Source organism: Pogona vitticeps, chromosome 3 (genome assembly GCF_051106095.1).
Source record: "Pogona vitticeps strain Pit_001003342236 chromosome 3, PviZW2.1, whole genome shotgun sequence".
In the NCBI taxonomy this organism is placed as follows: Eukaryota; Metazoa; Chordata; class Lepidosauria; order Squamata; family Agamidae; genus Pogona; species Pogona vitticeps.
This window is the reverse complement of record NC_135785.1, coordinates 7,443,526-7,456,786: the sequence shown is the minus strand read 5'-3', so window position 1 is coordinate 7,456,786 and position 13,261 is coordinate 7,443,526. Positions and strand designations below refer to the sequence as shown.

At 49.4% G+C, this 13,261-nt stretch overlaps 1 protein-coding gene across 2 annotated transcripts in view; it reads left to right on the top strand.

Annotated features, from left to right (window-relative positions):
• CLCN2 (chloride voltage-gated channel 2) overlaps window positions 1–6,845 on the top strand; it is a 101,926-nt gene extending 95,081 nt beyond the window's left edge. For both annotated transcript variants that reach the window (XM_072996271.2, XM_072996270.2), the window contains 3 exons: window positions 1,580–1,684; window positions 3,076–3,162; window positions 5,357–6,845. In XM_072996271.2, coding sequence (XP_072852372.2) covers window positions 1,580–1,684; window positions 3,076–3,162; window positions 5,357–5,551 — 387 coding nt within the window. In that variant the 3' untranslated portion in view covers window positions 5,552–6,845. The remainder of the gene's footprint in view (window positions 1–1,579; window positions 1,685–3,075; window positions 3,163–5,356) is intronic.
• The last annotated feature ends 6,416 nt before the right edge of the window (window positions 6,846–13,261 follow it).

The following is a 13,261-nucleotide window of genomic DNA, read 5'->3' as shown; positions in this document are numbered from 1 at the left end:
AGTGGCATCAAGTCAAAACCACTTTCTAAGGGCCCGAACGGGCCTTTCATGGTGAACTATTTAAGGAGTAGTGATGTGTGGAAGTGAGAGCTGGACCATAAAGAAGGCTGACCGCCGAAGAATTGATGCTTTTGAATTGTGGTGCTGGAAGAGACTCTTGAGAATCCCCTGGACTGCAAGGAGAGCAAATCTCTCTGTTCTGAAGGAAATCAACCCTGAGTGCTCACTGGAAGGACAGATCCTGAAGCTGAGGCTCCAGTCCTTTGGCCATCTCATGAGAAGAGAAGACTCCTTGGAAAAGACCCTCATGTTGGGAAAGTGTGAAGGCAAGAGGAGAAGGGGACGACAGAGGATGAGATGGCTGGACAGGGTCATCGAAGCGACCAACATGAATTTGACCCAACTCTGGGAGGCAGTGGAAGACAGGAGGGCCTGGCGTGCTCTGGTCCATGGGGTCACGAAGAGTTGGACACGACTGAATGACTAAACAACAACAACATTTAAAGAGTGGTTTCGCCAGTTCCACACCATCTCCCTCAATAAGTTTCCATGGTTAAATGGGGATTCGAACTCTGTTCTCCAGAATCCTCGTCTGCCACCATCTACTCCACCACACTGGGTACCCCAAGTTGTTTTTGTTATTATGTGCCATTAAGTCAGGACAGACCTATAGTGACCCTAATAGGGTTTTCAAGGTAAGAGAGGTCTTTAAGGAGTGGCTTTACCAGTTCCATTCCCTCAGTGAATTTCCCTAGCTGAGCAAGGATTTGAACGCAGCCCTCCTGAATTCTAGTCCAACACCCTGTTCACTACACCACACTGGGTGATTGGGCACCATCGTACGGCGTGCATTTTGGTCGTATCTCCATAGCAAGAAGCAAGTGATCACCAACTCAACAGGGTGTGCTTGGGTGGCGTTTGGGGTGAGCGATTCCATGGGAAACCTGTAGATTATACATGAAGAACATGCATAAGCAAGAAAGCTAGAGTGGTATAATAGTTATCTTAAAATACCTATATATTTCATGATAGCCCGAGACAGCCCAGAGAAAAGAAGCAATTTAAAATACAGTAATTTAGAACCGTTTGAAGCAGGCAAAGCAATTTTAAAAATGATGTGCTTTAAGACCGACACCATCTGCCAAACCCTGATTCGGAGACCTCACCCTGCCCCCTCCGCCCGCAGGACTCGGATAGTTGGAATGTCAGCCTAGGAGTGAATAGCCCTGGGTTCAAATGTGCCCACAGCCACAAAGAGCACTGCTTAAGCCCATCCTGGTTCTTCTCCCTCTCTCAGCCTGGCCTACCTCACAGGGATGACGTGAGGCTACGTTTGGGCAGAGAATCACGCAGGCCATCTGGAGCAATGTGAAAGAAAGACAGGCCAAAGTGTAAATGCTGTCTTGATGAGAGCTGTAAAAACTTACTTTCTGTGTTGGCTGGAAGATTCTGGGAGTTGTAGTCCAGGGGAAAGTAACATTTCCACCCGCTGGTGTTTGACTGGCCCACCTGCTGAAGAAAGATGACGTTGGTTGGTCCCTACCAGCAGATTCATCAACTTTTTTTTTTTTACTTTCAGATCCTGGAGTGGGAGGACCAGCAGCTCAATCAGTTTGTCAACTTCAACAACTGCAAGATTGATCCTGCCCCCTTCCAGCTAGTAGAACGCACTTCTTTGCACAAGGTTTGTGTTTGTTTGTGTGTGTGTATGATGGTGCAGGTAGGGGATATAAACTGGGTCAAATTAGGACTGTGATTTTTTCCCCCAGCTCCACACCCATTAAAATTTGCTATGCAGAATTCAGCACCCTCAGTCCCTTAGCTCTCCTCTTTTTCTTTTTAAAAGTCAAGTTTCTAGCTCTCATGGAAATGAAAGAGGCTTGAAACTCTACCAGCGATGTCTGGCAAAATCACAGAAGTCTAAGGAAGCTTGGCCCAGGTGTGATTTCGTAGCTCTCTGCCTCCCTTTTCTTCATGCAAAACATTACAGAATAGATGCAAAGCCTTTAATTTGTCTAACAAGTAGTGGAGCTGTGCAGGTTTGTCGGCTTGGACTACATCTCCCAGAATCCTTCAGGCAGCCCTGGGAATGATAGCCCAAAATTCCACAACTCCTGAAGATCCACGTTGCTGCTGCTCTGGTTTGTTAATGCAGACTATGCGCGGTCCCAACACACAGCTGGTTCCAGATTCGAGAGGCCGTATTTGGGGCAAAAGTATGATGGGAGTAATAAATTTGTTAGAACAAGTGCGCATTATGGTGGCCACCCACCTGCGTCTCCCACGTAAGAGCCAAAAATGCAGTCAGGTGGATTGATTCATAGCAACCGATGAGTCGTGTTTTTTTTTTTTTTTTTTTTGCTTCTGCCAAGAGCAGGTCTTTTATAAAGCTAATACCTCTTAATGGCCCCTGCAAGACCAAGCCACATTTAAACGCTTTGCATTACCACAAGGACAACTTGCAACAATACCCTGGAAAGGCCACCTTGGTCCCTAGCGGCTATGAGGATGGGAGCGAAGGGAGCGAAGGTCAAAGAGAACAGGAAATACCGTGGGGGGTGGCCGTTGATATCCTACCTCTGGTAGTCAGAAGTCCCAGCATTTCAACCCTGGTCCCATTACACCACTGCAGGAGAAAAGGGAGCAGTCTCCTCCTTTTGACTTAGGAATGGTGGACTCTCTTCCGCCTACTGAGAGGGTCCAGTAGACTAGAGCACTGGTTCTTAACCTTGGGTTACTCAGGAGTTTTGGACTACAACTCCCAGAAGCCTTCACCACCAACTGTGCTAGCTGGGGTTTCTGGGAGTTGCAGTTCAAAAACATCCGAGTAATAAAGGTTAAGAACCACTGCAGTAGAGCTATAGGTGCAGAGATCTTGGGAACTACACTTATGAAGCCCCCAAACAGCTTAAGCTCTCTCAAGGAACATGCCCCCCCCACTTTGTGAGACTGCTCGGGGGGGGGGGGGTAAAGATCATCCGGGAAGGCCTTTCCCTAGCCGCATGACGTCCATTTTTAAGGAGAAAGACAGGGTAAAAAAATGTTTTAAATAAATCATTGCTTTCTTGCCTCCAGACGCACACCATCTTCTCCCTCCTGGGTGTGGACCATGCCTACGTCACCAGCATCGGGCGCCTGATTGGCATGGTGTCCCTCAAGGAGGTAGGTGACCCTGAGCCGTGTGGAAAGCCTGGGAACGGGGGGGGGGGCTGGGGTCACCTCGCCATTCTTGTCTCAGGAGAGAGGAACTGGTTGAGAATCATTCTGAGTTGCCTGACTCTTGTCCTTCCTTAACCTTGGTGTTTGTAATAACTGGGATGGAGCAAAACCTTGGAGCCGTTCCTTGGTGGACCACAGTTCCCAAGAACCTGGGGAGCAAATTCTGAACGTGGAAGACCCTGAAAGGAACGTTTTTCAGACTCTAGAAGAAAGACATCATGGAGCCCAGAGTCCTTTGTTTTCCTCTTGCCCCTCGTTTAACCATGGGGCCCGGTAACGAACCTGACTATGGGATGAGGTCCAGGATGAGATGAGGTCTCCTGCCTTGGGCAGAGGGTTAGACTAGAAGACCTCCAAGGTCCCTTTCCCAACCCTACAGCGATTCTATGATTCTCTCTTGTATGCTGTAAAAGGGCCGGGTAGGCTGAGATAATGTAAGAAAGAAAAGAAGGAAGAAAGGATGCTCAGGGCAGGAATCCGAGTCAACGCAGATCTGAGAGAGGGTTGTCCATTTTTCTGTTGAAGGCCTTCTCTGGAATGCTCACCACCTGCCAAGGGTAATGGGTGCCACAGTCATACTGCTCTAACAGTTTAAAAGTTGTGGGTTTTTTCCTCCATGTTGGAAGTAAACTAGGCCTCTGGAACTGCTGGCATAAGGCATAATGTTAGAGGGCATGCAGTAATGGGCTCAAGCTACAGAAAGCCAAATTTGGGAGACTCTTTTCCCTCTCACACCATACAGGACCATTCCACTCCCATGGAGTGTTGGGAGAGGGAGAACAGACCAAAGAAAAGATTTCTTGACCCAGCTTGGTGTTAGTCTGTGGAACTCCTTGCCACAGGATGTGGGGATGGCATCTGGCCTAGAGGCTTTTAAAAGGGGATTGGACAGAGTCCTGGAGGAAAAATCCATCGCAGGTGACAAGCCAGGATGGGGATGTATATAATCTCCTGGCTTAGAAGGAAGGGACCTCCAAATGCCAGATGCAGGGGAGAGGGATCAGGAGAAAGGTATCTCGTGGGCTCCCAGAGGCATCTGGTGGGGCCACGGTGAGATCCAGGGAGCTGGACGAGAGGGGCCCTTGGCCTGATCCAGCCGGGCTTTTCTTACGTTCTTATGTAGGGTGACTATCAGGAAGACCTTCTTAACTCTTAGAGACGTACGACAGTGGAACCCATTTCCTTGGGAAGCGGTGAACCCTTCAACACGGGGGGCATTCAAGAGGAAATTGGACAGTCAGATAAGGTATCCTGTTTGGAGCCTCGTCAGACTTATGTCCCCCCTCTTGCCATCATCTGGTTTGTCTATTGGTTATTTGGGGGTTATTATTAATTATTTCTCTATTCTGTTAATTATTTCACTGATTCTGTGTTTCTTATTCTCATGTTATATTATATTTTTTGGCCTTTTGTTTGATTCTAACCTGCCCAGGGTAGTGTCCGGCACTCATCGGGTGGTATACATGTCTATGAAATAAATAAGTGGAGTGGAGTATTTATGGCTGTGAGATGGGCTTTTGTCTTTTTCTGTAGATGGGTGATTAGTGTGTCTTGTTGTGGGTGTATTGTTGTGATAAGGAGAAGAGATTATCTGTCACTGTGGTTGATGGGTGTCATTACCTGTCCTTGTGGCTGGGTAGAGTTCGTTGACCTTTTGCACGCTGTATTTTTGAGAACTGGGAGCCAAATTTTGTTGTTTCAAACTTTCCTCTTTTTTTGTTGAAGTTCTGCTGGTGCTTGTGGATTTCAGTGGCTTCCCTCTGCAGTCTGACATAATGATTGCTGGTGTTGTCCAGTATTTCCTTATTTAGAAATAGAATTTCATGTCCAGTTTGTTTCAGGGCATGTTCAAGTTACTGCAGATTTTTCTGGTTGTTTTAGTCTGCAGGGTCTCTCTTGTTCTTTGATTCTGGTGTGGATGCTTCGTTTTGTGGTTCCAATTGACTTGATGGCGCATGAAAAAGAAAAGACAGCGACTGCCCTAAAGCCAAGCAGTGGTCTTTGTAGCCCACTGGGAAGTGGAACAGGGATCTCCCGCAGCTCAGTCTGCTCTAGCTGCTATCCCACGCTGCCTCTCAGTTAGTCTTACCAGGTCAAAGGCTGATTCCCCTTCTCTTTTTTTCTCTCTTTCCTCCAGTTGCGGAAAGCCATCGAGGGCTCTGTGACCGCCAAGGGCGTCAAGGTCCGGCCTCCGCTGGCCAGCTTCCGGGACAGCACCACCAGCAGTAGCGAGACAGAGGCCACGGAGATCCACCAGCTGTGGGACCGGCGCCACCGGCACTCCATTCCGCGCGAGTCCAGCCCTTCGGAGAGCGACGACAAGTGCCAGTGAGGTCTGAGGGTCTCCCGCTGACCCACCAGAGGGTCATGCCTGCTTCGTTCCAGCTGAATCCTCCTGCGGCTGAAGGTCTTTCTTTGACTCTCCGGTCAAGAGACTCGAGGAAGGCCGCCGGGCCAGATCAGAGAGCCGCCTCAAGGCTCGGAGGAACCGAGAGCAGGACCGCTCCCCAGTATAAAACCGCAGGCCTGCCTCCTATCCTCCTGCTTCAGCGGGGTGGAGAGTGCTGAACGGACTCCAGTGGACGAGGTGGGGAGGCCCCCCACCCCACCGCGGCCCACGTCTCCGGAGGGCGTTGACGTCCTGGAACGAATGAGCACAATCCTCTTGCATCCTTAAAGCCAAAGCCACCCCCAGTCTCCAGACTCGGATCGGGTTTTCCCAGCAGCCCCTCGAACCCTTGTCCTGCCTCTTGGGGTCTGCACAGGGCTTTCCCGGCCGAGCCCCGTCCAGCTTCTCCGGCAGCCTTTCCTCTGCCTGGTGCCGGAGGCCCATCGGAGGAGAACAAAGCCGTCCGTCTGAAAGAGGGAGGACTGGAAGGGGAAAAATCTATGAAATGGCTTCGGGATTGTTTGTTTTGTGTTGTTTTTAATCTCTTCTAATCATCTCTGCACAGCCCGGCCCAGAACTCAGAACCGTTCGTCCTGCTGTGGGGGCTGCCACGTGTCGCGGCCGTGCAAGATGGCTCGTGATGCTGGGAGCGGTCGTTCCCAAAGGGAACCTCTTCCTGGATGTCGTGGCTGCGGGGCCACATTCTAGCACAACATTCCCCAAGCGGGCGCAGTCCTGAGGCCACAGACAACAACACTCATCATCCCCAGTCAACACAGTGGTTGGAGGCTCGTGGTTGAGCACCTGCCAGAAGCGTCAAGCGGCCCTGGCCCCTCCGTCTTTCCGGGGCCATCACTCTCTCTTCTCCGACCCTGTGATCCATTTGTATTCCATTCGGGCTTTGTGGCCATCGAGCTTAGAAGGGTTTCTGCTTGATAACAGAGAGGGCTTCCCCCCCACCTCTCTTTTTCTCTCCCCCTTTTGATTAGTAAGTGTCTCTGGGGACCCAATAAGGCGAACACTGGATCTCTCGCTCCCCTGAGCCCTGGGGAGCCCCTTTCTCGTCCTGCTTCCCCCCCCCCAAAAAAAAGACTCTGATCTGGAACCCTTTCCCTCCTCTCTCTCTTGAATCTAGGGATGGGAAGAGAAACGGGGAGGGGCTGAGATGTAAATACAGATGTTTTTATATTAATTTAATTTTTAAAAAGAGAGATTAAAAATAGAGTTGTAAAGGAAACCAGCTCTTGAGTGTTTGGTGTCCAGCAAAATCCCATAATACCGCTGAGGCCATGTGCTATTTTTGCATGAGGCCAAACAGCACTCGTGAGGCTGGGGAGCAAGCATACACGGAGGGGCAGAGGGGGGATTCGAGACTAAGGAATGGGCTAAATTTCACAGGCATCCAATGAAAGAAAGTTCTGGTTTTATAGCATCTGGCTGTAGTTTTTTATAGTGGAGGTGAGGAAGGAGTACAGTCAAAGGTCGACGTGGGGTATTCATTCCATGGGCCCCAGCTCTGCTGGGTCTCCTTTCCTCAGTTCGGAGCTTGGAAGCAATCAGTTTAAAATACAGCTGTGCCTCACTAGACGATGATAATCCATTCCACTGAAATCGCTGTTTAGCAAAATCATTGTCTAGCAAAAAGCATTTCCCCATTGGAATGCATTGAAGCCTGTTTGATGCATTCCAATGGGGAAGAATCATCATTGTCTAGCGAAGATCGGCCATAGGAAAGCCGTTTTGCGATCCACCGATCAGCTGTTTAAATCGCTGTCTTGCAAAGCTCAGGTCCCGAAAACACCTGTTTTGCGAGCGCGGAGGGAGCTGTCAAAATCGTCGTCTAGCGAAAATCAGTTTGCGAAGCAGGGACCAAACATTTTCTAGCGAAATTCCCCCATAGCAATCACTGTTTTGCGAATCACTATAGCAATAGCAAAAAGTCAATGTCTAGCGAAAAAACTGTCATGCGGGGTAACTGTCTAGCGAGGCACCACTGTAACTAGTTACTTGAAAACCATTCCTTTTCGTGCAACCACTAAGATGCTAGTTACATCAGAGTGAGCCAAGTGCAGGCCGCCTGTGCCCCCCTCCAGCATGCGACGACCCCAGTACCCAAACCACAATTTTTTAATTTAAAAAAGGCCTTTTAAATCTCATTGTGCCCTCCAGGGAAGCCACGATTGCATTATTTTAGGAATGTTTGGGCCTCCACATGTTTTACCACTAGAGGGCGAAAAGGGGCATTTTTGGTAAAAGCATCCCCCCCCCCCGAAGAAAAATATTTTGCCAGGGTGGATGGGGTGTGGGATAAAGGATGTGGCTGTGTAGAAATGATCCGGAGCAGTCCTCTTAAGATGAAAGATGTGATAGCGGAACAACTGAAAATGGGCTTTTAAGAAAACACTTTGTACTGTACGGTGTTTGTCTCAGTTCTGCGCTCGTAGCCTGGCATCAAAGACTCCCAACACCAGCTACTGTAAAGAAAAAGAAAAAAAGACATGTCTGAATCCTTGGATCAGGAGGGTGACCGGCGAAGATGTATTAAAGCAAATGGCCAAAGCCCATTGACTCATAAAACAGATTCAATGCAGAATGCTCGAACACGGCAGGCCCGTTCCTGATGGACACGCCGCGAAGCTCGGAGGTTGGAAGCCTACCCCACCCCACCCCATCGTTGAACGCCTGGGGATCAAACAGCCTCTAAACCTGGTGGAGCCAAGACAGACATGCCAAAGGCCACCTCGCAAGGCATGCCAAAGGCACCGGTTGCCTTAGTATGCCTGCACGCATGCCTTCACTCGTTTAAGCATTTGTTCATTTATTCCAGTGAGGAATTGCTGCGCCATCCGGCGTAATTCAGAGGCTGACTCAGGACTTGATAAGGTACCCTGTCTCCTTATCTAGCTATAAATGGGGCCAGCTTTAACTTTAGGAAGAGTGAGTCAACTGCCTTAGGTAGTAGATGCAAGGATCAGCAGGGACAATCTCCCTGTGACATTCCCCTTGACCTTTCTCCTCTCTTCCCCAAACTGGCCCCTGCTTTCAGCCAGGTGTCCTAGTGGTTAGAGCGCTTGGTTTTGTTTTTTTTTTTTTTTCCTTAAGAAATTCCAGCTCCTTTTCCCCCCTCTGAGCCACAGCATTAAGAAGGTGATCTTAGGTGAATCTCTTTCCGCCTGGCCTACCTCACAGGCCTGTTGTGAGGATTCATGGTGGCAGCAGGGGAAGAGGGAAAGCCCCATGGATTGCACTGAGCTTGTTGGAATCAAGGCTGGATAGAAATGGAGTCGGTCATCCCATTGCAAGTACTCAAGTTCATCTGGAAGTCCCAGGAGCCTGACATGACATGGATGTACAGCAGGACCCCCGTATCCATGGAGGGATCGGTTCCAACCTCCCAACTCCGGATGCTGAAAAACACAATTTTAATAGCAGCTGCTATACATAGCATGGTCTCTGTCTCCCTCTAAAGGCCGGTTCTGGTAATGACATCATGGAAATCTATTTAGCATACACTGGACATAGCAGTCCAGACAACTCAAGAGCTCCCTCTAGTGGCCAGTTGTGGTAGCTTCATGGTTTAAAATACTGGGATTTTTCTTTTTAATATTTTTCACACTGTGGAAAAGTGAATCAGTGGATACCGATCCTATGGATAAAGAGGTCCTACTGCTGTCCTTTGCCTCAGGCAGCAAAATGGCTCGGGCTTTCCCTTGATGTCTTTGCATTTAACAAGCAGGACTTTTTAAGGCATCAGCTAGGGGAGGGAGCAATTATTGGGCGGGTACCCACCAGGCCTGAGGAACCGAGATGTTGCTTTGCGTTTTGCATCACCTCGGTCCTGACGGGTCCTTAGGCTGGTTGCACTGCAGGGGTGGGCAGAGTGCAGCCCTCCCGAGGTGACTGGACTACAAAACCCATCAGCCCTAGCCAGGACAGCCCATGGTGAGGCATTCCGGATGCTGCATTCCCATGGCGGCAAGGCTGTGCTTTGCTGACCCCCCGCTGTATCATGGGCACAACAGGGGATGGCAATACATTATGTGTGAACCGCCCCTCGCACCTCGGGAAGAGCAGGTGGGGCTCAGCTGTTCCCCTTTCATAGCCCGGCTCAGCTGCTGTTCAGGCTCAGGCACTCTCTTCCCCCTTCCCCTCAACCCAGGCCGGGAGAAGATGCTTCTCGGTGTCATCTCTTCACTGACACAGATGATGAACCTCTGCCTCAGGGTCCAGCTGGCCTCGTAACCCCGCACAGCGGCGTCCGCCAGGGTAGACTCAGCAGGCGGGCCGGCCAACCTGCTGGAAGGCTCGCGACCTTCTGACTCCGGGGCCGGAGGCTCCCACACTGTCTGCCGCGCCGCTCCCAGCTTTTTCAGGGGTGACTTTGCTGCGTACGGAGGGCGCGGGAGGAGTGCAGAAAAACGAGAAGGCAGAGAGAGGTGGGAACTTAATGGAAGAGCATGCACCATCAAATCGATGCCCGCCTTGGGTTGGCACAGTGGCTCGGAATGTACCCTCTTGGGCTACCATTCCCAAAACGGGGACCTCCATCGCCTGGTGTGTAGTAAGGCTGGGCGAAGTCACATTTTTTTCTCTTCCTAGAGAATCAAGTGTACTAGGATGGAGCCTCCCGACAGAGCCAGGCCAGCTGCCCATGTCGTCCGCTTAAGGGCAGGGCATGGAAGGAGAGGCCCTTGTCCTCAGGGTGAGGCTGAGAGTTGGGAGAGCCGCCCCCAGTACAAATCACCCACCACTACCTGGCTGAACATAGCCAGCTTCATGGCCCCCTTGTCACCCCCCATAAGGCAGCTGCTTCTCTGCGGTTGCTCCATGGATGGAATCCAGCCCTTGGAGGAAATAAGATGTTTCCCCCCCTCCATGTATTCCTCCCTCTCCTCTACCCACCCCCTCCCTTTTCTTGCAGGGACAGTGATGGGGGGAATGCTATTCTTCCCACCATGGAAGGCAGGAGAATTTACACCGATAACGGTTCCCAAAGCAATAGAAAGAGCTTGTCTTTCAACCCATTAGATGTTGCATAGGAAAGAGTTGTTTCATTGCAAGGGGAGGAAGGGGACAAAAGCCCAAATTCATTAGACCCAAGCTTTGCAGGGCTGCCAAAGGGACAGGGGGGGGGGGTCCTCAACAAATCAAACCTGAACTCTCTCCAGAGGCAAAAACGTTGAAACCGAGGTTGTCTTACTTTTGAGCCCATCGGGAGAAGGCAGGATTCCCTGGAAAAGACAATCATGCAGGGAGAGGTGGAAGGCAGCAGGAAAAGAGGAAAACCCAATACGAAATGGACCGATTCCCTAAAGGAAGCCACAAACTTGAATCTATAGTATAGTTGAGCAGGGCTATTGAGGACAGGACATTTTGGAGATGGTTCATTCATAGCGTTGCATAAGACGGAAGGGACGTGATGGCAGACAACAGCAACAAAAATTGATGCTGGATTTTGCTTTCCCTTCCGTGGGTCACTGCACCCGACCAATCTTGATGGGCATCCACCCATTCCGGTCCCAGACTTGCCTAGCTGTTAGTCTTACAGGTAATAGGATGATGGAAGCTGTCATCTGCAACCTGGCGCTCTTCCCGACTCAGCAAATCCCCATGTCTGTGTTATCTCAAGGACTGCTGTCGGCCTTCACTATGTTTTTTTAAGTTATCCAGAGAGATTCCCACCTGCTCACCCATCACAGAGGCCTTGGAGGACAGACCCCCCAGGAGGAACCAGCCTTCACTCCTCACTGAAAACTTCCTTCCCTCCAGCATCGAAGCAGCCTCTCATGCCCGGATCTTCCTGTTCGCTCTTTCCAGCTTGGCATCCTTTCTGCCTTCCCCATTTTTTTTGGCAAAATGCCCCCCTCCTGGTCTGAGCTGGCCTTCCGGGAGGAGCTGCGTGCTGAAAATGCTGAGCCAGGAATCCTGGGGATGGGAACACAGGCGGGTGTGTGTGTGGGGGGGAGGACGGAAATCAAGCTAGAAGAGAGTGGAGAGATGTAATGAGCAGCTGGCATCTGCAGGAGCGAAGGCAGAGGCAACAGAGCCAGAACGCGCAGCAACCCCTGTGCCAAAAATCACAAAGATCCTTTGGGAGTGGGGAGAAAGAAAGATTTCCAAAGGGAGATCTGATCAGTTGCAGTGCATAATAATGCATCAATGCAATATACGTAATGCAAAATTATACACAGGCATACTTTCAGATATGTGCAGAGCTTAGAAAACTTCCTTTTTTAAAAAAAAAATACCAATTCCCCTAATTTTCTTGGTCATATTCATTGGGGAATACTGGGAGTAAAGGCTGTTAGCTTCCCAGGGCAAAGCTATTTGTTTATTTGATGTCTTTCTATAATGCTTTTAACATGTTTTTTTTTTAAGTACAGTGGTTTACAATATTCCCCTGTTACAGGAAACAAAGAAATGTTATTGCTTAATAAAAGCCAAGAAAGCACCATACAGTAGAACCAAGGGATACAGCAGGTTTTAAAATAGGGGCATCATGATAAAGTGATCAAACATTTCGTTATATTTTTTTCCATGTGTGCAGGGATGTGCAAGGTAATGTTTAATATTGAACAAAGGCTAACTTTTGAAATAATAATAATAATAATAATAATAATAATAATAATAATAATAATAATAATAATAATAATAATAATTAATAATAATTAATAATTAATAATTAATAATTAATAATTAATAATAATGTGTTGTCAGGTCAATTCTGATTGGTGACCCTTTTGAGCGTTTCCCAGGTAGAGATTGCACAGAAGTGCTTTACCCTTCTTTTCCTCTGGGGGGCGCCCTGGAACTGTGCAGCTTGCCCAAGGCCACCCAAGCTGGAGGCACAGCGCAGAATCGAACCCCCAACCTCTGGCTCCACAGACAGAGACCTTACGCACTGAACTATAGAGCTAGCTATTTTTGAACAAAAGAAGTACTGAAATACCTGGTAATCAGGATTTTTTGTGTGTGTGGATGGAGTCTTCTGTATCATCCTGAGAATTCCTTGGCTTTTGCTGAGAGGGTGTCGTTGGGTTTTCTGCAGAAGACGGACAAGCCCAGGGTCCGGGTTCACGTCGTTGGGCATTAGTCAATCTCGACATCCCAGCCAGGGCTCTCGGGTGGCTTTCAGTGGCTCCCAATCTTGGGTCCCCCCCCGATGTTCTTGGACTACAACTCCCAGAAATCCTGGCCAGCCGAGCTAGTGTTGAAGGCTTCTGGGAGTTTTTGTAACAATAACATCTGGGGACCCAAGGATGGGAACCACTGCTCTTAAGGGTGGCCACACGAGAAGGAGAGGAGCTTGAACGCTGAAGGGTTTCAGGCAAGAGGAGACGTATCCTGGGATTTTGTTTCTGTGATAAGCTACGGCGGCCGGCAATTCTTCTTCCACAGAACCATTAAAGGGGTTGTTGTTGTTTTTTGCGGGGGGTGGTAACCTTGGGCAGCTGGGGAGGACAGTAGATTTTTGACACCAGTTCCTGCCAGGGTCCATATCATGCCTCAAAATGGCCATTTCGGGCCATCTTAAAAAACATTGCTCAACTGCCGGATAGCTCAATGGCTTCCATCTGTGGCTGCAGGCTAAGAGTTCAATTCTTCCTCGGTGCTTTCTTGACAGAGGCTGGACTTGGTCCCTTCCAGCTCTGC